A 24,177-nucleotide genomic window follows, 5' to 3' on the forward strand; every position below is an offset into this window, starting at 1 on the left:
TAGCTCCAGTTCCATTCATGCAGGCCAAACACCCATACACATAAAATCAATCAATCAAATTCCAGCAACATCTCAACTTGGTTGTTGCAATTAGGCCACAGGTTAAAAAATGATACTGTGTGAGTTATTTTAGTTATAAAAATGAGTCAGACTGCCACAGGGCATAGTTTATTGATTCTGGTCTTCCGTTTTGACATCCCAGTGCCCTAAAACAACAATGCAAAAGCAACTATTATTCTATTTCAATTGTCACTCCCCCAACTGTACCTATTTGGAGTTTCAGTGGCAGAAAATTTTGTGATGTGATGTGAAAAAAAGGCCAGGGAATGTGTGTTCCCACTGTGAACCTTGGTTGTGAAAGATGTGACTGTCAAGTGAAAACACACCATTCTTGAAAAACTGATAATTCCATTGTTTTGAGTGTGCTACACCAGAAACCTAGAGGGATATGTTTTTGTCTTTCCACAATGTCAGAATTTATTGGCTAACAATAAATTCACAAGGTTTGGCGGTTTCAGTGACAGCAATTTGTCATATAATCCACCTACCTTGGTAGCCTGGCTAAGGCAAATGCAGATTCTTTTATTGGAATTTTAACTGTTATTGTCTTACACAGCACACGGTTAAATATATCTATGTATGCATATATATGAGCTACAGAATGCATGCAAGTTAAGGGGGCTGCAGAATAGCTCAAGAGGTTTCAGAAGACAGCTAAGAAAATCTGTATCAATAGCATAGTAAGACCAGTGATAGCACAGGGCTGCTGGGCTTCAGGGCAAAGCTGAAGTAGCCCAGCTGCTAGGTCTAATGCAAAAAATAATAATAATGTCACTCATATAGGTCCAAACTGGAAAATGTGGGCAGACAGGCAGCTGAGCATGTTGTCAAAACAGGAGAACAGGCCAAGTCAGAGTCCTTGGTCCTTAACGCGTGCACATGCGTGTGCGCGCGCGCGCGCGCACACACACACACACACACACACACACACACACCAGGTACATGATACAAGTGTTAGGGCATGCCATCAGCATAAGGTGTCCATCACAGTAATTGTTCTTGCAATCATGAAACTGAATAGTTGGTTGAGTTTTACTTAGTATCCTGAGGAAGCTGTTCTAAGAATTGAGTTTTTGTTGTTTTATCCTTACCACTGTCTATATGAAATTCATTTCTGGGAGTATTTTCTTATCCTACAATGATTTATTATAACAGTTTTTATGAAATGGATTGTTTTCTTCAGGCTTTCCAAAGTTTCTGGACTTAGTATATGTGATGGTTAGTTGTCTGCCAACTTGGCTAGGGTATATACTATTTAATCAAATAGTAACCTAGGGATTACTATGCAGGTATTTTGTACAGTTTTGTTGATCAAGTAAAAATAATGTGAGTTCACCTGCTCCAATCAGGTGAAGGTCTAAAGAAAAAAATCTGACTTTTCTGAAGAAATTCTGCCTCATATCTGCAGCAGTCTCCAGCATGCTAGTTTGCCTTGTGGATTTCAGACTCAAGACTGCAATACGGACTTATTTCTAGTCTTAGACTTTAGACTTGTTAACAGTATTAGAGCTGTCAAGATATGTCACGTTTTGTTGGCTCCCATGGAAGGATATAATAGGAAAACATAACATATTTATAATCCTTATTTTTCTAGTTGATGTTATGGTCTGAGTTCTTTAGGTACCTTTCTTTAGTTCTTTAGTTACCTTATTATCTTTCTGTTCTTCAAAAAACAACTCTCAGCAGCAGTGATGTCTTAACATGGTATTAATTACCCAAATTGTACTTCATCAGTCTAAGCCTTTGTGGTGGGTTTCCTTCACCTTTATTGGCCATGTATGGAAGGTAAAGAATCATATAAGATATCATCATCATAATCACTGGTAGCAAATGTTAAAGGCAGTGATAACTTAGGTTTCTGACCTGAAAAGTGTTATCATGGATTATCTGGATGGGCCTAGCCTAACCATTAATTCTTAAAAGTGGAAAACAAAAACAGATAAAGAACTAGCTGTTTCATTTGTGAAGAACTCAGCCCAACATTGCTGACTTTGAAGATTCAGAAATGAGACTAAGTGCCGAAGACTGTGGGTAGCCTAAACAAGAGAGAACAGGACTAATTCTGTCCTTAGAACATCAAAGATTGCAGCTTTTCTGACAACTTGGTTTCAGCCCTACTGATACCAAACCTGGACTCCTGTTTTCTAAAATGATAGCATAATAAAATTTTGTGTTGTTCTAGGCTCTTGTGTTAACCTGTTATAAATCAAACAGAAAATAATTAAGCAACATGTTTTTGCCCCTGGGATCACCTGGGAATATGACCCATAAATTAGAGAAACTGTTTACACCTGTGATAAATAACCATTGAGTCACTGTTACATTTTTTGGTATTTTATTTGAAATAACACATAGGCAGTATACAAACTAAAAGTGAACTGAGAATTTCCTCTTCCCTCTTCCTTGTTCCTCCTTTAACTGCCCTCTACTTGTAAGTGCTACATGCTAAAGAACATTCCCAGTATATAAACTCCCTACAAAAGCAATTCCTCAATCTCAAACTTAAAGATGTTAACCTTCTGTACCTCATAAAACAATTCTTTGGCCAGGTGTTATGATGGATGCCTTTAATCCTGGCACTTGGGAGGCAGAAGCAAGCAGGTCTCTGAGTTCCAGGCCACCTAAGGCTATGTTGTGAGACCCTGCCTTAAAAAAAATGAGTTCACGTTCTCCCCTGGTTAAAAGAAAAAGAAAAAGAAAATAAACAAAACCAAAAAAAATTCTCCTACACAAATTCCAACACCTTCACTTGCACTTTCCTGTTCTGAAGTCTATGTATGGGCTCAGAATTAACTAAAGAGGCCAATAGACTGGAATTCAGAAGCCCAACTCTTGGGAGTTTCAGTCTCTACATGAACTCCCAACATTATCCTCAACTGTCTCAGTATCAGAGAAATTGAACAATTCCTCTTTCTGTCTGTAACAGCTTTATCTCTGAAAGCAATTCAATCTAAAAGACTCCTGCTACCCACACATTTCAGCAAATTTCAGGCCTCATTTAGACTTCCTACTAGGTTCTACACTACCCTAAGGAAGAGAATCTCAGGCCTTGAAATCTGGTTTCCCATTAATGGCATTGTCTAGGTCTGGAAAGATGGCTCATCAGTTAAGAGCACTGGATGTGCATCCACAAGTACTGAGTTCAATTCCCAGCACCTACATGGTGGCTCACAACCAAATATAATGAAATCCCATGCCCTCTTCTGATATGTGGACACACATGAAGATAGAGCACTCATACACATAAACAAAAGGGCATTATCTATCTTCCCTAGTAGCACTAAATTTGAATTCAATCCTTTAAAGGCCACTAGAAGTAACACTAACAAAGCCAGACATGGTGGCCTACACCTTTAATCTTAGCACTTGGGAAGCATAAGCAAGTACATCTCTGAATTCAAAAAAAGAAAAAAGGAAAAAAAAACTCTCAATAAAACGGACTTAATACCACTATGCTGAAACTACCCCATATACTAGGTGGTAAATGCATATTGGCAAAGGTAGAACTGAAAACCCATTTTTCTGTGTATGTAATAAAACATACTATACAATCAAGTCATTTACTCCAATACAGGTATAAGGTATATACTCATTGCTTCAAAGGCAAGAGAAGACATTCCAGAGAACACAGGCTTAGCATTAGAAGTATTAAGTCTGATTACTGAGTTTACAGAATATCACCACACCTAGGATGCATGTGGCTTTCCCCACACAGCAAATCATCTCCAGAGAAATTTTTTTCATGTTTATCAAAGCTTGTTACTTAAGTTAGATTTTGCAGGTCTTACAAGTCCACTTTAAAGCAAGTATTGTGTATTAATTCAAAGAACAGAATACCATGCTAAAAAGATGAAAAAGAAATCCATAAGTCCTCTTCTAAGGTTGAATGCCCAAAACTGTTCAGTTTTGCAGATCAAGACCTGGTGAAGAAAACTCCTTTGATGTGACTCAATATGCCCTTCTGGGAAGATCAAAATGGTGAAGTAGGCTCAGATCACCAAAATCCAGCAGGTTACTTGCTAGCTGACAAACAGAAAAACATGCCAATTCCTTGAGCACAAATCAGCTTCCCCATCCTCAAGATCAAAGTCTGAGAATATCCAGCACCTTTGCCACCAAGGAAAAGAGGTGCTTTAGCGGCTAATGTGAAGACTTGTTTGATGTCCAGTATCATCTCCACAGGTCCAAGAGGACTCAAAAGTTTATCAGCCACATTTAATGCTTATTGCCAGGATTTAGTTGAATACAGTTGGCATGACCCCAGTACAGAACCAAATCAATGACTAGCAAGAGTATTTTTGTGTTTTCATAGGAAAAACACATATAAAAGAAATAAAAAGGCTATAAAAACTTTCTATGTAACAAGCAACTCAAATACGTAATGTAACAGCAAAAGAAATTCTACATACAAAAGCAGTGTCCCTAAAGCTAATTGAACATTAGAATCTCCATTGGATTGATGCCTTCTGTCCTAAATTTGGGGATTAGTAGGTCTGCAGAAGAGTCCACATATCCCATGATGTCATGTCTTCCTGGTGGTGCTGACCAGGTCAAACTCTTAAAACACTGCATCATAATATAAAAGGTAGGGGTTATGGCCTTGCTCCTGGTGGGAAAGGGAGGAGTCTAGGCTTCCATTAGGGCCCTGATGTGCTTGCAGGTCCATGCTCAGACTTTGTGGAGACAGAAGCCAGAACAACACATTTGAAGGAAATGAGAAAAGGAATCCATTGTGAAGGAATCCAGCTTTCAGAAAATATAACTGACCAGACGATGGAATCCTCTCCCTCTGGCTCAAAATCTCAGCATTATTGAGAATGGTGCTTCTGTTTCTGATGAAAAGTTGAAAAGAGTAACTGAAGAGCTGGCACTAGAGCCAAGGAAACCAGATGCCTTAAGGAAGCCAGGGATCTAGAACTAGAAAGGGCTCCAGCCAATAAGCGGGTATCCAGAGCTATCCAACTTCTGTGGAAAATGTTCTCTTCTCCCCTTTAATTCCAGGCTCCACCATTTAGTGATCTCCACTGTAACAAAGCTGGGAGGGGAGAGGGCACTAAACCATTCCAAACGGAGAGACAGCCAGATAATGCACCGGGGCTGGGGCAACAGTGCTAGGTAGACTTGCCTGAACTGTTGGCTGTATGAATGTGAGCTTTATTCTCCTGATTATGTAAGAGCTTTTTCATTACAACTTATTATGGTGATCATGCAAGAAAGACTGAGATGAGAGAAAAATGTACCTTTTACTGGAATAATGTTTATGATTGCAAGTAGACTTAGGCCTTTTTATCAATATAAAGGCAATCTTGGGTTATGCAACTTCCATAGTGAATACTGAAAACGTCACTATCAATAATAAATCTACTTTCTTACAAAAATGTATACAAAAGACATAGTTCCAGTTCCAATCCTGTATGAGAAGAACACTCATTAGTATCAGCTGTAACTATGGGATTGACTCCGTCAGAGTTAGAAAGGTGATTTCTCTGTAAATGTTTGTTGAGATATTGGTCCTAGGCTAATTATCTGTCCTCCTCGATCCAGTTTGAGTGAGGCATTCAGGTAGGTATATGCGGTGAGACGTATGTCCCTCATATTACTACTGTGACGTGTTGCGAGACTGAGTTTCCCTTGCCAAAAGCTCTTCAAAGATCTCATTTTGCATGTAGAAGAAGACATACCCAGTGGAAAGCCTAGCCTTAAGTACAAAGTCCTCTTGCGTACCTGACACCAACGAATCGCTGTAAGTAAACCAAAGCCGCTTCCTGAAGTCAAATGTATCATTGATATAGTGGCCTCCATGGAGACTGCTCCCAATATGGCTGATAATATTAAAGAGCCTGTAACCATTTCTTTCATTTCCAGTAGCTCTTTGTATTTCCACCTTGCCTGTAGGCTTTGTCTTATCTAAAATATCTTTGTGTCCTGGCTTCTTACTGGAACCTAGCGAGCCCTGTGGATTCAGACTGCCATTCTGGGTATGTGACTGTGCAGGTTTTCTGAGGTTCTCTGTCTGTTCCAGGGACCTTGGTCTATGGCTTTGAGTAACTGCCTCCTGGAAGGTCTGTTTATCACGTCTCTCTTTGTAACATTTCCGGGCCTGTTGGTACTTTGGGGGTCTTTCTGTAATTTTGAGGTCATTATCTCTAATACCCTGGCAGATGCTACCAGAATCTAACTTAGTAAATTTACGTGCTGTCTCATTTGTCAGGTGTGACTCAATTACGTTTGCAGTGGCACCCTTTGCCTGATCTTCCTGCTGCGCTTTTCCATGCAATACTTTAGAGTCTCTCTTTACATTTCGTGGTTCCGACGCCTTGGTTGATCTACTGTTTACAGTTGGGAAATCCTTGAATTGTGAGGTTGTCACTGAATTAAATGATGACTTGAATATTTCAGAACCCAACTCGTGAAGAGGTTTTAGTAAGTCAAGATCCTTAACATGTTCATTTTCGCTAAGGGGCTGAGGTGGTTTTGTGTTTTTGTTGCAATGACAGGACAGCTTTAAAAATTTGGAAATAATGATGTTCTGTTCATCCTTCTTCATTACCCATGACTCATTAAAGCTATAGCGCTTTAGATGAATAATAATAACCCTAGGTAGTCGGGAAAACTTGTGCAATGCAATAGAAGTGTCATGCATACACCTCTCGCATCTGTGCTCAAGTTCTTCTGCTTTAAAAAAAAGATCAAAACTGGATTGGATAGACAAGTTGTGGCCTTTCAATCCTTGAGGAATGTTGATGGAGAGGTAACAACTTGGTTCTTTCCTGAGAACAGCCAGGCCACAACCTTTACAAAAAATAGACCTCAACAACTCAAATTCAAAATTATTAGCAACAGGACAAACAGGTATTTTGTTGGTAATAGCATGGTCAGCAAAAATCTGTGTAACTAAATTATTTCCCCCAGATTCATTTTCAGATTGCCACAATATGGTTAACTTTTGTACAGTTTCCTTCAACTGAACTAAACAGAGACTTAAAAACTCATGAGCATCACTCTGCCTGTCAGCAGTGAACACCTCTCCAAATTGTGGGAGGGCTTTTGTAATATTCACAAGTAACTTCTCCCTAGTTTTCATGCTGTAAATATCTTTCAAAACAATCAGTTGCATCAAGGGCATGTTAAAATCATCTCTGGGAGGTTTGATCCATGGGAAACCCTGATTGAACAAATCATTAACAAACAGTGGAACTGAGCATAGAGACTGCAATACTACATTTATGTAACAGGTGTTTCCCACATTAGGCAGACCTTGCCATGATTTCTCTGGATACAGTAAGAGTTTCTTCATACGCTCGTGCCACTCCATGCCTTTCTCCAGACAGTGTAATCTTAACAGAAACGGCGAAAATAATTTTCTAATGAGACCATAAAGATCACAAACATCCAAATCAGCCTCCTCAGGATAATCGGTCTCAGATGCAAATCCTAATCCTGGTTTACTCTGTCCTGCCTCTCTGAAATCCCTTCCTTTCCCTCTATCATTGTATACAGACACCACTGAGTTTGCCTCAATTGCCTTACTACTCTCCTCCAGGACGTTCTCTTTTTCATTGTTTTCCGAATCGAGCGAGCATCTTTTCCTTTTTACAAGTTGATTTTCTAATAACCCTCCATTATCAAGTGTGGATGAGGATGAAAACAAAGGCAACTCACAAAGCCCTGGTGCTCCCCTTTCTTCACCCGATTTGAAGCATTTATTGATGGCTTTCGAGTGGACTTTCAGTGGTAAAGAGTCACCCAACTCTTGTGTGCTTATGCTAGGACGATCAGCTCTCCCTGTATCCCTTCTCCTGGATGCACGAAGATTTCTTTCATAGACTCTATCTAGGAATCGCTTCAGTTGTCTGGCATCTGTGGAGGTTAGTTTCTCAACAAACAAGAAATCGTTGTTTTTAAAAGTTAAATGTAAGTAATTCTGGTCTTCGTCATAGGTTTTAAGGACCACACTTTTAATATTATTCTTTAGCTGCAAAGCTTTAATCCTCCCAGTGATGAAATAAAGAAGGAGTTTAACTTCTCGTTTTCCTACTACTGTTTCAATGAATGCAGTTCTTGACTTAGACATTCCTGCCTTTGCACTCCACATCTGGACTTGAGCATGGATCAATACGGGATCCATCCTTTTTTTCTTAGCAAATAAAATACACGTAGTTTGGATTACTAATAATCTTGTAGCTGCAATTTGCTTCTCAAGTTTACCTAAAGAGACAAAGAAATAGTATATTATTTTTTATATACAACGACTATTTCTAATGTTGATTCTAGACTAAAAAGTCTTTACGTTCTTTCTGGGTATCTAGCCCTTTAGTGACTAACCAATACCTTTAGAAAGAAATCTATACTTGCAAGAGAACAGAAAATTTGATTACCAATGCAAGACCATGATTTAAAAAAAATCCAAGACAAAGTTCTTTCAGTTATGAGAGAAATGTTTATATAAAACCCAAACTCCATTCTTATACACTAAATCTCCTTTCCTCCTTAATATTAGATTCTATTCTGATTAATTTCACCTTCCCAATGGAAATTAGGAAACATTTGGAAGACTTTTAAGACATAGCTTAAAAGCATACTGAACAGTATCATGGGTATATACATATACAGAATGATCTCACATGACAACCAAAATAAATGTCTAAGCAAACAAGAGCACTATGTAGCCCTCACTCCCATTGCAGATGACTATTGCTTGATGTGTAGTGGAATTCATACATGGGATACTCAAGAGTAAATTTACCTCATTACAAATCCAGTGAGACCACCTTCTTTCACTTAACACTGAGGAACTAATATATATTTCACCCTTTGTTTTAAAAAGTTGAAGAATAACAACTTTATAACCATTAAATATAGGGTAGAATGACTTCGGTAGCCAGCTCTGCCACTTTACCCAAATTAGCTCTCTCTACTCAAACCCAATGGGGAAGCTGGAGTATAGCTATGTGTTATAGCACATGCTTGGAATGCAAAAAAGGGCCAGGGTCAATCCTGAGAATCCAAAACAATTTTTACAAAAATAGTCAAGAAGGATCAGATATATTTAATTACTGTAAACTAGAAATTTCCAAGTAATATGGAGAAAATTTGAATTAATGGTATCAGTCATCAGTACAACAAATATTTGCAGCAGAAAGTATTTTTAAGAATTCATTGGAAATTATGTTTTCTCCTAAATAGTTAATATTCCTTAGTCTTACCTATGCTGTTAGCTAATGCAGCAGGCCGTCTTTATGAATACCAAGGAAAACTTCTTTAAATCCATATTCAAATGATCAAAAACTTAAAATTGGTAGTGCATATGAAGTTTGTATTATATGCTCAATAAAGTAGTTGCGCCTATCCATACATAAAAGTACATATGCACCAAAGTGAAAGAATGACTGTATTTATCATGATGGAAATGGTTCCATGAAAACATTCAGCATAACAGCAAATTCAAGTTCTCTAGGTTTGGGGGTGGGTGATGAGGAAGTTCAAGACAGGGTTTCTCTGTATAGACCTGGCTGTCCTGGAAATCACTCTGTAGACAAGGATGGCCTTGAATTCAGGGGATCCACCTGCCTCTGCCTCCTGAGTGCTGGGACTAAAGCTGTGCACCACCATGCTTAGCTTCAAGTTCTCTAAAGTAAGTACTGTGCATGCTAAGTAAGGCTTTAAACAATTTTCTCTCTATTTCCCCCTTAATTGGTCTTTATTTTGTTTAAACATTCAAAAGAACCTATAACCTAAGAATTACTCCCAGGGCTGGAGAGATGGCTCAAGTTAAGAGCACCGACTGCTCTTCCAGAGGTCCTGAGTTCAATTCCCAGCACCTACATGGTGGCTCAAAACCATCTGTAATGAGATCTGGTGCCCTCTTCAGTGTACATAATAAATAAATCTTAAAAAAAAAAATTACTCCCCATCCACATTCAGATTCTACAATTTCAGATCAATCTGTGCGCGCGTGCGCGCACACAAACACACACACACACACACACACACACACACACACACACACAATGTGTGTGACCAGGCATGAAAGAGTACAAGAGACTACAAGTTTCAGCCAGCCTGAGCTATGAGGGAAACAATGTCCTCCCAAAATGTCTTTTCTTTCTAATGATAGTGGAAATAATCTAATATACTCTTGGCATTCCTACTCTCTGTATTCGAGTCTAGTTTGAAGCCAGGCATAGTGTCACAGGTCTTTAACCACAGCACTGGGGAGGCAGTGTGATCTCCGAGTTTGAGGCTGGCCTGGTCTACATAATAAGTTTCAAGATAGCCAGGGCTGCACGGAGATATCCTGTTTTGAAAAACGAAACAGAATAAAAAATAGGTGTGCTTATGAAATTGTGTCTGCATTTTTCAATTATTTCCTTGAAGTTTTACATACATTTCATTCCCAAATAAAGGAAACGTTTTTAAGCACACTGAGTGTGGTAAGCAAAGACCAAGGACCATCTATGCTGATGGAGAGGTGAGCTGTCTAACCACTCACTGTCATTTCTACAGGACATTCAAAACTTAAATCCTCTTCTTCATTCCATCTCATTACTCAAAGCTGTTGAAGCTTCCTTTGGATTATGTTTACAGTATCTTATACTAAGAGAGTATTGATTCTCCAAAAACCATTATATGAATATTCTATACAGCTGAAAGCTTCACTACAGTGACATTTCTCTTCCCAGCTATCCTTAAACTAGAATAAAAGACTACAATGATAACTACATTTCAAAGTTATGAAAAATGTATGAGCTTTTATATCATTTCCCACAAACTCAAATATCTCAGTTTAGATTGATACTAGCACAATATATTAGGCTACCTGATACTTTCAAAACACAGCCAGAAACTCAAAAAACTACACTACTGTCAGATTTGGAAGAATGACCTATGATATCAAGAAGTTGGCCACTGTCTTTAAAAACAAAAACCAGGCCCAGCTCCTGTCTGCCCCAGAACTTCCATCTGGACCAGAGGTGATTATAGCCAGAGAGACAACTGCCCCTGGGTCCCACCGCTGGACACAGGCCATCCCGGAAGGACCTGACAAACTTGGCCCCAGTTTCCAGCCAATGGGAAGGCCCTGCAGGAAGGCTCCCCTATTCCAAGACTGCAGGCAGACACTGCAGTCTCCACACCCTGCCCCCACACCAATCTGCCGGAGACCCCAGCCACTTCCTGAGAATCAGAGACCAGCCCCCAGCTTCCATCCTACCCTGGAACTCCCATCTGGACAAGAGGAGCTGCCATCTGGACAAAATAAGGAGACCCCAGGGACTTCCTGAGACTGAGTCCAGCCCCCCAGCTCCTATCCGGCCAGCACTCTCATCTGGACCAGCGCTCCCATCTGGCCCAGAGCTTCCATCTAGACGAGAGAGGCTCCCTAAATCTGTCAGCTCTCTCTGGACCAAGTACACTGATAAGACCAAGAACGAACCCACAAGGAGATGGGCAGACATCAAGGCAGAAGTACATACAACAAAATAAAGAGAAATACAGCATCACGAGAACCTAGCCCTTCTCCAACAGCTAGACCTGAACATCATGGAATGGAAGAAGAAGAAGAAGAAAACAACCTTATAAGTAACATCATGAAGAAGCTATAGCCTTATATAGAAGAAATGAAAAATAAAGTAGAGGAAGAGACAAACAAAAAATGGGAAGACCGCTATAAAAAAAACTACAGGAAAGGACAATTAAAGCAGAAGAAAACAATAAGTCCTTGAAAGAAAATCATGAAAAAGCAAGGGAGACGGTCCAAGACCTAAAGCGGTAAATAGAAAAAATAAAGAAGACACTGGCAGAAGGAATGCTGGAAATAGAAAATCTGAGTAAACGAACAGGAACTTCAGAGGCAAGTATAACCAACAGAATGCAAGAGATGGAAGAGAGGATCTCTGGTGTTGAAGATACGGTAGAAGAAATAGATTCATCAGTCAAAGAACACTAAAACCAACAAAGTCATGACCCAAAATGTCTAAGAAATTTGGGACACCAAGGAAAGACCAAACCTACAAATAATAGGGATACAGGAAGGAGAAGAATACCAACTCAAAGGCACAGAAAATATATTTAACAAGATCATAGAAGAAAACTTGCCCAAATTAAAGAAGGAAATGCCTATGAAGATACAAGAAGCCTATAGAACAACAAACAGACTAGACCCCCAAAAAAAGTCCCCTTGCCACATAATAAACAAATAAACGTACAGAATAAAGAATACTAAGGGCAGCAAAGGAAAAAGGCCAAGTGACTTATAAAGGCAAACCCATCAGAATAACACCCGATTTCTCAATGGAGACTTTGAAAGCCAGAAGGACCTGGACAGATATAATGCAGACACTAAGAGACCATGGATGCCAGTTTAGACTAATATACCCAGCAAAACTTTCAATCATCATAGATGGAGTGAACAAGACCTTCCAAGACAAAACCAGATTTAAACAATACTTATCCACAAACCCAGCCCTACAGAAAGCACTAGAAGGAAAATTCCAACTTAAGGAAGGCAGATACACCCATGAAAACACAGGCAATAGGTAACACCACAGCAGTAAACCCCAAAGAAGAGAAGTACACACACACTTCCACCAAAAAATAAAAATAACAACAAGAATGAACAATCACTGGTCATTAATATCCCTTAATATCAGTGGACTTAATTCACCTATAAAAAGACACAGACTAACAGAATGGATACGAAAACAGGACCCATCTTTCTGCTGCATACAAGAAACACACCTCAAATTTAAAGACAGACACCTCCTAAGAATAAAAGGCTGGGAAAAGACTTTCCAATGAAATGGTCTTAAGAAACAAGCTGGTGTAGCCATCCTAATATCCAGCAAAATAGACTTCAAACTAAAATCAATCAAAAGAGATGATGAAGGACATTACACACTCATCACAGGAAAGATCCACCAAGATGAAGTCTCAATTCTGAACATTTATGACCCGAACAAAAGGGCACCCACATATGTAAAAGTAACATTACTAAAGCTTAAATCACATATAAAACCCCACACATTAATAGTGGGAGACTTCAACATCCTACTTTCACCTCTGGACAAATCGGCCAAATTGAAACTTATCAGAGACATAATGGATTTAACTGATGTTTTGGCTCAAATGGACTTAATCGATATCTACAGAACATTCCACCCAAACAAAAAAGAATATACCTTCTTCTCAGCACCCCATGGAACCTTCTCTAAAATCGACCACATACCTGGCCACAAAGCAAATCTCAACAGATACAAAACAATTGGAATAACCTCCTGTGTTCTATCAGACGACCATTGTTTAAAGTTAGATTTTAAGAGCAGAAAAAACTACAGAAATCCTACAATCTCATGGAAACTGAATAATGCTCAACTGAATCACCAATGGGTTAAGGAAGAAATAAAGAAATTAAAGACTTTCTAGACATCAATGAAAATGAATACACCACATACCCAAACTTATGGGATACTATGAAAGCAGTGCTAAGAGGGAAATTCATAGCACTGAATGCCCACATAAAGAAGCTGGAGAAATTTCACGCTAGTGACTTGACAGCACACCTGAAAGCCCTTGAACAGGAAGAAGCAAAGTCTCCCAGGAGGAACAGATGCCAGGAAATTATCAAATTGAGAGCTGAAATCAATAAAATAGAAATAAAGAGAACAATACAAGGGATTAATGAAACAAAGAGTTGGTTCTTTGAGAAGATCAACAAGATAGACAAGCCCTTATCCAAACTAACCAAAAGACAGAGAGAGAACATCCAAATTAACAAAATCAGAAATGAAAAGGGGGCCATAACAACAGACAATGAGGAATTCCAGAGAATCATCAGGTCATACTTCAAAAACCTCTACTCCACAAACCTGGAAAATCTAAAAGAAATGGATAATTGTCTGGATAGGTACCACATACCTAAGTTAAATCAAGACCAGATAAACCATTTAAATAGTCCAATAACCCCTAAGGAAATAGAATCAGTCATTAAAAGTCTCCCAACCAAAAAAAGCCCTGGACCTGATGGTTTCAATGCAGAATTCTACCAGATCTTCAAAGACTTAATACCAATACTCTTTAAATTGTTTCACACAATAGAAGCAGAAGGTATATTACCAAACTCCTTCTATGAGGCTACAATTACCCTGATTCCTAAACCAAACAAAGATGCAACAAAGAAAGAACTACAGACTGATCTCCCTCATGAACATTGATCCACAAATACTCAATAAAATACTGGCAAACAGACTCCAAGAACACATCATAACAATTATCCACCATGATCAAGTAGGCTTCATCCCAGGGATGCAAGGGTGGTTCAACATACGAACGTCCGTCAATGTAATACACCATATAAACAAACTCAATGAAAAAAAAACCACATGATCATCTCACTAGATGCAGAAAAGGCATTTGACAAAATCCAACACCCCTTCATGATAAAGGTCTTGGAGCGATCAGGATTACAGGGAACATACCTAAACATAATAAAGGCAATCTACAGCAAGCCAACAGCCAACATCAATTTAAATGGAGAGAAACTCAAAGCAATACCACTAAAATCAGGAACAAGGCAAGGCTGTCCCCTCTCCCCATACTTATTCAATATAGTACTTGAAGTTCTAGCCACAGCTATAAGACAACATAAAGAGATTAAGTGGGTAAAAATTGGAAAGGAAGAAGTCAAGCTCTCCCTATTTGCAGATGACATGATAGTATACATGAGTGACCCACAAAAAAATCAACCAAGGAACTGATACAGCTAATAAAAACCTTCAGCAACATTGCAGGATATAAGATCAACTCAAAAAAATCAGTAGCCCTCCTATATACAATAGACAAACAGGCTGAGAAGGAAATCAGAGATACATCACCCTGTACAATAGCCACAAATGATATAAAATACCTTGGGGTTACTCTAACTAAGCATGTGAAGGACCTATATGACAAGAACTTTAAGTCCCTGAAAAAAGAAATTGAAGATGTCAGAAAATGGAAAGATCTCCCATGCTCATGGATACGCAGGATTAACATAGTAAAAATGGCGATCTTACCAAAAGCAATCTACAGATTCAATGCAATCCCCATCCAATTACCAACACAATTCTTCACAGATCTGGAAAGAATAATACTCAACTTCATATGGAAAAACAAAAAACCCAGGATAGCCAAAAGAACCCTGTACAATAAAACAACCTCTGGAGGCATCACAATCCCCGACCTCAAGCTCTACTATAGAGCTACTGTAGTAAAAACAGCTTGGTACTGGCATAAAAACCGACACGTGGACCAATGGAATCAAATTGAAGACCCTGACATTAACCTGCATACCTATGAACATATAATTTTTGACAAAGAAGCCAAAAATGTACAATGGAAAAAAGAAAGCATCTTCAACAAATGGTGCTGGCATAACTGGATGTCAATGTGCAGAAGGCTGCAAATAGATCCATATCTGTCACCATGCACAAAACTTAAGTCCAAGTAGATCAAAGACCTCAACATAAATCCAGTTACTCTGAACCTGATAGAAGAGAAAGTAGGAAGTAGTCTTAAATGCAATGGCACCGGAGATCACTTTCTAAATATAACACCAGTAGCATAGACATTGAGAGAAACAATCACTCAATGGGACCTGTTGAAACTGAGAAGCTTTTGTAGAGCAAACGACACGGTCAACAGGACAAAGTGACAGCCTACAGAATGGGAAAAGGTCTTCACCAACCCCACATCTGACAGAGGGCTGATATCCAGAATATATAAACAACTCAAGAAATTAGACATCAAAATGCCCAACAGTCCAATTAAGAAATGGGCTATAGAACTAAACAGAGAATTCTCCACAGTTCAAATGGCTGAAAGACATTTAAGGAATTGCTCAACATCTCTAATTATCCGGGAAATGCAAATCAAAACGACTCTGAGATACCACCTTACACCTGTCAGAGTGGCTAAGATCAAAAGCACAGAAAACAGCTTATGCTGGAGAGGATGTGGAGCAAGGGCAACTCTCCTCCACTGCTGATGGGAATGCAAGCTTGTACAGCCACTTTGGAAATCAATATGGTGCTTCCTTAGAAAATTGGGAATCCATCTCCCCCAAGACCCAGCTGTAGCTCTCTTGGGCATATACCCAAGGAATGCTCAATCATACCACAAGGGCATTTACTCAGCTATGTTCCTATCAGCATTGTTTGTAATACCCAGAACCTGGAAACAACCTAGATCCCCTTCAACTGAAGAATGGATAAAGAAAATATGGTACATATACACAATGGAGTACTCAGCAGAGAAAAACAATGACATCATGAGGTTTGCAGGCAAATGGATGGATCTAGAAAAAAATCATCCTGAGTGAGGTAACCCAGACTCAGAATGACAAACATGGTATGTACTCACTCATAGGAGGATACTATATGTAAAACAAGGATGACTAGACTGCTACACAACTCCAGGGAGGCTACCTAGAAAACGGGACCCTAGGAAAGACCCAGGGATCACCCAATGACAGAGAAATGGATGAGATCTACATGAACAACCTGGAGGACAGTGGGAGTAATGAAGGGCAAGATTTGAGGGAAAGAAAGCTTAGGGGAGGAGATCCCAGCTGGATCAAGAACAGAAAGGGAGAATGAGGAATAACAGACCATGATAAATGAAGACCACATGAGAACAGGAATAGGCAGAGTGCTCGAGAGGTCCCCAGAAATCCACAATGATATATCCTCTGTAGTCTGCTGTCAATGGTCAAGAGAAAGCCTGATCTGACCTAGTCTGGTGATCAGATGACTAAACACCCTAACAGTCATGCTGGAACTCTCATCCAATAACTGATGGAAGTGGATGCAGAGATCCTCAGCCAGGCCCCAGGTGGAGCTCCAGGTGTCCAACTGTCGAGAAAGAGGAGGGACTGTAAGAGCGTGAATTGTTGAATCCAAGATTGCAAAAAGCACAGGGACAAATAGCCAATCGAATGGAAGCACATGAATTATGGACCAACAGCTGAGGAAACCCCTGCTAGATCAGGCCCTCTGGATAAGTAAGACAATTGAATACCTTGATCTGTTTGGGAGGCATCCATTCTGTGGGACCAGAACCTGCCCTTAGTGCATGAGATGGCTTTTTGTAACCTTGGGTTTACACAGGGACACATGCTCAGTCTGGAAGGAGGGGACAGGACCTGCCTGTACTGAATCCATCAGGTTTAAATGAATCCCCAGGGGTGTCTTGGTCCTGGAGGACATGGTAATGGAGGGGAGGCGCTAGGGGGAAGGTGGGGGCGGGAGGGGGGAGGACAGGGGAACCCATGGCTGATGTATAAAATTAAAACACATAATAATAATAAAATTAATTAATTGATTAAAAAAACGGGTCTGGAGAGATGGCTCAGAGGTTAAGAGCACCGTCTGTTCTTCCAGAGGTCCCGAGTTCAAGTTCCAGCAACCACATGGTGACTCACAACCATCAGTAATGAGATCTGGCGCCCTCTTCTGTATAAATAATAAATAAATAAATCTTAAAAAAAAAGAAAGGAAAAAAAACCTCCAGGAGAAATGTCTGCATCGTTAATTTACTAGGTGACCACACATTGGTCTTCAGGTGTTTATTGACATGCTTCATATTATGATATCCTGAGTACATGTTCACTGCTGTACACTGCAACCAGTTCTCTAACAACAGAAATAATGCAAATATTCAGTGTACATGAACAATTTAAATTAAACCACCAGTATGCACAAGTCACAACTGAAGATCACTTTCCTTCCTATGAGAATAAAGGATCTAGGGATCTCTTTGGTGCTATTTCTAGGACCTGACATAACACATATCCATGGTGGAAAGTGTGTGTGTGTGTGTGTGTGTGTGTGTGTGTGTGTGTGTGTGTGAGAGAGAGAGAGAGAGAGAGAGAGAGAGAGAGAGAGAGAGATTGAGAAAGAAATATCAAAAGACAGAGAATCTCTTCCTGTGTTGAAATTTCTTGGGCTCCAATTCAAGAAAAAGATGTTACTGGCTTATAGTCTCATCTCTACAGAATACTTGAGTAAGTAATCTGCCCTCAATGTCAACAAAGCACAAGAACACCAAAAGGCCAAGTTATTAATTTTACATTAATGTAATTTAACAGGACTTGTGCTGCTGTGGTAATATTTAAACACTCTATGCTGCATTTATATTTTCTGCCATTCATGCTTTTCAAGAGAAAAAAAGTTGAAACTAAAAAAACTGTATTTTAAATTCAAAATCTTCATTCCCCAAGGGTTCATTATGAAAGAGTAATAAAAAGAAGGAAACGCCAGGCAGTGGTGGTGCATACCTTTAATCCCAGGACTTGGGAGGCAGAGCCAGGTGGATCTCTGTGAGTTCGAGGCCAGCCTGGTCTCCAAAGCAAGTTCCAGGAAAGGCGCAAAACCTCACAGAGAAACCCTGTCTTGAAAAACCAAAAAAAGGAGGAGGAGGAGGAGGAGGGATGAAGGAGGAGGAGGAGGGAGGAGGGAGGGAAGAGGGAGGAGAAGGAGGAGGAGGAGGAGGAGGAAACTAGGTGCAGAAAATAAGGCCTAGCATGTAAGAGTGCTTGATACCAAGTTTGATGACCTATGTTATATCCCTGGGATTCACATGGTAAGAGAAAAGATTTCCCCAACACATTTTACGTGTGTGTGTGTGTGTGTGTGTGTGTGTGTGTGTGTGTGTGTGTAAAAGCAGAAAGAAACTGGATAGAATTATTTTCTTTCAAGTGCTCTGATAAAATATTTATGTCATAAAATAACAGCTATATCTTGATACAAAGGGATTTACAAGCTAGGTGTAGTGGCTTATGCCTGTAACCTTAGCACTTGGGTGACAAGGCCATCCTTTGCTATATAGTCAGTTTCTGGCTTCTCTGGGATACAGAGTAAGACTCTCAAAAACTCCAAAATTAAAAAGGAGGGAGCCACAGTATGGAGGTAGATACACAAATTCTAGAAGGTTATTTTCCATATAATGACTATAAAAAAGTACTATTTGTCTGTTATTCAATTACATAACTGTGATCATCTGTAACAAAATCAAGTACTTGTTTATCACTACATTAAGGTTAGTATGTAGAAGTTGGTGTAGCAAAAACGGTGCTGGGTTTTTAATGAATTATTTTTTCCAGCCAGATCAGTTTCCTCTCCCTTCTCCCTCTCCCCTCAGTCCATCCCCCCCACCTCCCCTATCCACTCCTCCTCCTTTCTCTTCTGAGAAGGACAGACCTCCAATGTGTATCGGCCGGCCATGGCATATCAAAGTGTAGTGAGACTAGGCACCTCCTTGCCTGTTATGGCTGTATGAGGCAAGCCAGTATGAGGAGTGCAGTCCCGAAGCTGGTAAAGGAGTCAGAGGCTGCTCTGCTCTCACTGTTAGGAGTTCCACAAGAGCACATTACACAACTGTAACACATGCAGAGGGCCAAGGTCAATCCCACGCCATCTCCCTAGTTGTCAGTTCAGCCTCTGTGAGCCCCTATGAGCCAGGTTAGGTTTTTTGTCAGTTTTCTTGTGATGTCCTTGACTCCTCTGACTCCCACAATCATTCCTCCCCCTCTTCCACTAGATTCCTTGAGGTCTGCCTCATGTTTTGATGTAGCTCTCTGCATCTATATCCATCAAATTGCTATGTGAAGCCTCTTTCATGATAAACAGGAAGGATCAGGTGGAAGGAGGGGGAGAGAGTACTGAGAGAGACAACTGGAATCAGGGAACAACTTTGGGACAGCTAGAGACCTAGTGAAGTGGAAACTCCCAGAAATCTACGAGGGTGACCCTACCTAAGACTCCTGGAAATAGGAGATACTGAGACTGAACCAGCCATCCTGTAACCAGGCAAGAAATCCACTGGAGAGACTGGGACCCTAATCCAGCCATGTAACCTTTGACCTACAATGTCCCTTGCCTACAAGATGTGCTAGAGTAAAGGTGGCATAAAAATTATGGGAGTGGCCAACCAATGAGTGGTCCACCTTGAGACTCATGCCATGAGAGGGAGCCCACCCCTGACACTGCCTGGAGGGCCAGGACCCAGAAGGCTGGATAGCCCAGAGACCTAGGATAGAACCAAACATGACTGACAATGAAAAGAAAAAAGCTCATGAAATGATACCTAATGATATTCTGCTATACTCATAGATTGCTGCCTAGCCCAATTGTCATAGGAGATGTTAAGTTTTAATTACCTTATTTCACATTTTTTTTTCTTTTGCTATGCTGGGAATTGAACTTAACACCTCACACATGCCACACATGTGTTCTATCACTGAGATATACTCCCAGCCCTCAGAACATTCAGAAAACATTTGAGAGAAGAGGCCAAATATATAGGTAGTATATGCGAAGAAGCCCTGCTTAGTTACCTCACTGGATAGAAATTATGAAGGATCTAAAAGGTAGTGACATAGCCCATGTATGCAGTGAGTGGAAATGATAAAATCAGATACATTCCACTAGAGTTTAAAGTTCTGGCTATCTCTAATGAGCCCAAGCAAAACCTTCGAAAAATGAAAACATCTTCAATTTACATTTATTTTTAAATTATGAGTATCTTGCTGGGTTTAGGAAAGGCCAATGGCATTATCAAATTCTGTTAAATGTACTGAAAAAAATGACCATCAGAGTTATCTTTGAGGACTCCTCTATACAATTTTCATTTCAGGTACAATATACTTAATGAGTAAGTATAATTAATAAAGCACATTGGATTTCCCAATATATTCTAAATAAAAGGCTTCCTCCAACAATTGATTAGTGTGTCTTAAAATGTGAACGTGAAAAGTATGTGAATATGCTGGGTTTTGGTAAATAAGAAAGAGCATTCTCAAAAGCTCATGAGCATTTTCAAGTGACTATACATTCATTCATTAAACATATACATGTGGAAAGCACTGTATAGTTGTGGGTATACAATATTGTAAAGAAATACAAAGTCCAGGCTCTTATAAAACATTCACTGTATCAGAGTTGAAAATTTACATATAGGGTAGGGATATGGCTCAATAGTTGAATGCTTGTCTAGCATATGCAAGGTTGTGGGTTCAGTACCCAGCACTAAAAAAAGAAAATAAAAACATACATACATACACACACATACTTACACACACACAAAAAAAAACATATAGGCTATAAGATGATGCTAATTATAAAAAAAAAAACAGTGGCCGTGGAGGGGTAGACAAGCTTACTTGGTTAACTGTATGTTATGCAAACACAAGGACCTGAATTTAATCTCCAGAACCCATATTCAAAACTAAGGATAATGGTACCTACTTGTAATTTTAGCATTGGAGAAGTAGAGACAGAAGGATCCCTGGGGCTTGATGGTCAGCCAGCCTAGCCTAAATGGTAAGCCCTATGCTTCTAAAAGATGATGTCTCAAAATAGAAGGCAGGCAGCATTTGAAGAGCAATACCTGAGGTTCATTCACCTCCATTTGCAAGTACATAATACATATATGCATACACGTGTGCACATGTACACATGCACATACAGAGACACAGAGAGGGAGGGAGAGAGGGGTGGAGGATGGGAAACCTCCCCAAAGGAGTTGGGGACTTGTGAAAACCTGGTAGTGATAATATAGCAGAGTCTCAAAGAGAGAGCAAATAGATTCAAGGTGTTCCAGATGTGAGAAAGAGTAAACAAAATTACATTTCAGGGAGAACTGTGAAGACATCTGAAGAGAAAAAGGTCTGAAGGTTTTGTAAAACAGCAGGAGAGCAAATGGATTGATAACCTTGCTAAGCAGTTCCAAGCTACAGGACTGACTTGGGATCATGGCTGTAAATGTATAGTGGTCCCGATCATCACAATTTGGTTTCTTCCAGGTACATTCAACTGCCCAGTTGTCCTGGTCAATGCATAATAGAAGGAGCTTTGATTCTTAATTTGTTGGAAGATTCTGTTCATTCCAAAGTAAACATGTAAGAAAAAAAAGCAGAACTGAATACCTAAAGTGATGAAATGGTGCTGTAGAGATGGCGAGGCAATAAAGAATGCTTAATCCTTTGGCAGAGAGCACCCAATTCATTTCCTAGCACTCACGTCAGGTAGCTCACAACTGATGTTAACTCCAGCTCCAGGGGATATGATTCTATGTTCTGGCCTCTATGGACACCTGCGTTTATGTACACATATCTACAGATAGGAACACGCACACACATAAAAGTGAAAAGAAATCTATGAAAATAAAGATGACACGTGAATAGAGGATTAAAATATGGGAAAATGTGGGCCTGAGAGATAGCTCAGCTGGTAAGGCAGCTTGCTGCCATGCTTGACAATCAGAGTTCAATCTCAAGAAGAGAGTTACTCCCCAGAATTGTTCTGACTTCCACATGTGTAGTGGCACGCATATGCTCACATTCACAAAATAAATGAAATGTACTAAAAATATTAAAATACACATCCTCCATAAAATACCGAGGGGATGGATGGTAGGAACATCAGGTAGGGAGAGCCTCTTATTTCAATAGCTGTAATTCTGCCTCCTGCTTCTAAGAAGCTGTCAATAGCTTAAAACACTTCCTTCTCCCATTGTCCTCCCCTCTTCCTCTGTGGTTTTCTATTCATTTTCAATATGTCCCTCACGCTGGAAGCAAGCAATGAAAACGGAGGACAAAGGCGAACATTAGGTGTGTGTCGACTGGGTTGAAAGCTGGCAGGATCAGGTACAGGGAGTGAGCAAGTGAAGGCTGATGAAAGGAGAGAAGTAACCACCCCCTCCTTTTTTTTACTCTTCCAAGTTTGGGTTAAAGGTCAACACATCAAGAGACACACTGCCTCTAGAGCATTAGCAATTAAATCCTGTCATTATGTTTGTTCCCAGCCTCAGTGTGCATGGCTTTTCAAAATGATTGGATCAGAGAAGACTTTCTTTTTTTCCCTGTCTGGATTAAAGGTGCATTTCTACACTCAGCAAACCTCCAAGTCATTGTATAGCAAAGAAATGCCATTACTTCGCCTCTTGACATACACTGCACATAAATCTCTCCATAGGAGGCCCTGAACAAAATGGGAAGAATTCTCTAGACTAGCAAATTGTTCCCATGAACTATTCAAGCTTTGAAGCCTTTCTGAGAGACAGATTTGGCAGAACATGTTTTTTCTCACTTTTAAAATGATTATGCTAGTGCTACTAATAAGACATAGCTGAAAACAATGCCTAGATCATTTTTCCAGAAGTTAAATATGATTATTTCGTCAAAGAATGTTCTCTTAAATAAAAAAAAAATACTTTTCTCTTGAGAAAGCATGTATTTGTTATACAGAGTTTTTGGCGTTCTCCTTTCCTACTGTAACCCCTCTTAGTATTTTGTAGACAGTCCTGCTATTAAATTTGTTTATTCACTTACTAACCAAAATATTTACTCATTTTTAGTCAGCTACAGATAGCATCAACTATGGACCAAACCAAAAGATAAAGCAGTAGAATACTGCTTTCAGACAAGTTATAGGATAAATAATAAAAACAATAGCAGTACAAGGAAAAATGTAGTAAGTAAAAGCCAACTCCTGTGTTATCTAAGAGTCTGTGTGTTTTCTGCCATCTCAACTTCTTATAGTATTTTCTTTCCTTTTCTACTATATAAGTGGGGAGACTAGGGCTATTTGTATATATGTGGAGGCCAAAGTTCAGTCATGAGTGCTATTTCTCAGGAGCCATCTATCTTGAATTGTGTTTTTAAATTTTTGTTATTTTATGTTTTTTTACTACATGCATGTCTGTCCATCATATGTGTGACCAGTACCCAAGGGGGGCAAAAAGGTGTGGGATACCCCTGGAACTTGAATTGTACACAGTTTTGAGCTACCATATAGTTGCTATGAATCAAACCCCAGTAACCCAGAAGAGCTCACATGTGGCTCACTACACTAGGCTGGCTGACCCACGGACTCCAGGGATCCTTCTGTCTCCATCTTTCTAGTTGTAGGATTATAAATGTACACTATCCTTTCTGGCTTTTTTACCTGGGTCCTGGTGATCAGTGAGTGAGACCCAGCCCTTAAAGCATTTCCTTCCTACCTGCAATTCCTTAACGGTTCTGATTGTCAATAAAAACTCTGCTCAGGTCTTACGTCATCTAAACAATTGCCAGGTGTTTTTTGG

The 24,177-nt window shown here is 39.7% G+C and overlaps 1 protein-coding gene across 1 annotated transcript; it reads right to left on the reverse strand.

The window, feature by feature from the left end:
* Positions 1-5,659: 5,659 nt before the first annotated feature.
* Positions 5,660-8,188, reverse strand: Usp26 (ubiquitin specific peptidase 26). The gene has a single exon (XM_036174059.1). It carries the CDS (start codon positions 8,186-8,188, stop codon positions 5,660-5,662), a length of 2,529 nt encoding a protein of 842 aa, XP_036029952.1.
* Between the last annotated feature and the right edge of the window lie 15,989 nt (positions 8,189-24,177).

Source organism: Onychomys torridus, chromosome X (assembly GCF_903995425.1).
Source record: "Onychomys torridus chromosome X, mOncTor1.1, whole genome shotgun sequence".
NCBI classification, from domain to species: domain Eukaryota; kingdom Metazoa; phylum Chordata; class Mammalia; order Rodentia; family Cricetidae; genus Onychomys; species Onychomys torridus.

Coding starts and splice junctions, on each gene's coding strand:
- Usp26 (XM_036174059.1), bottom strand. CDS start 8,188: ATGGATCCCGTATTGATCCATGCTCAAGTCCAGATGTGGAGTGCAAAG.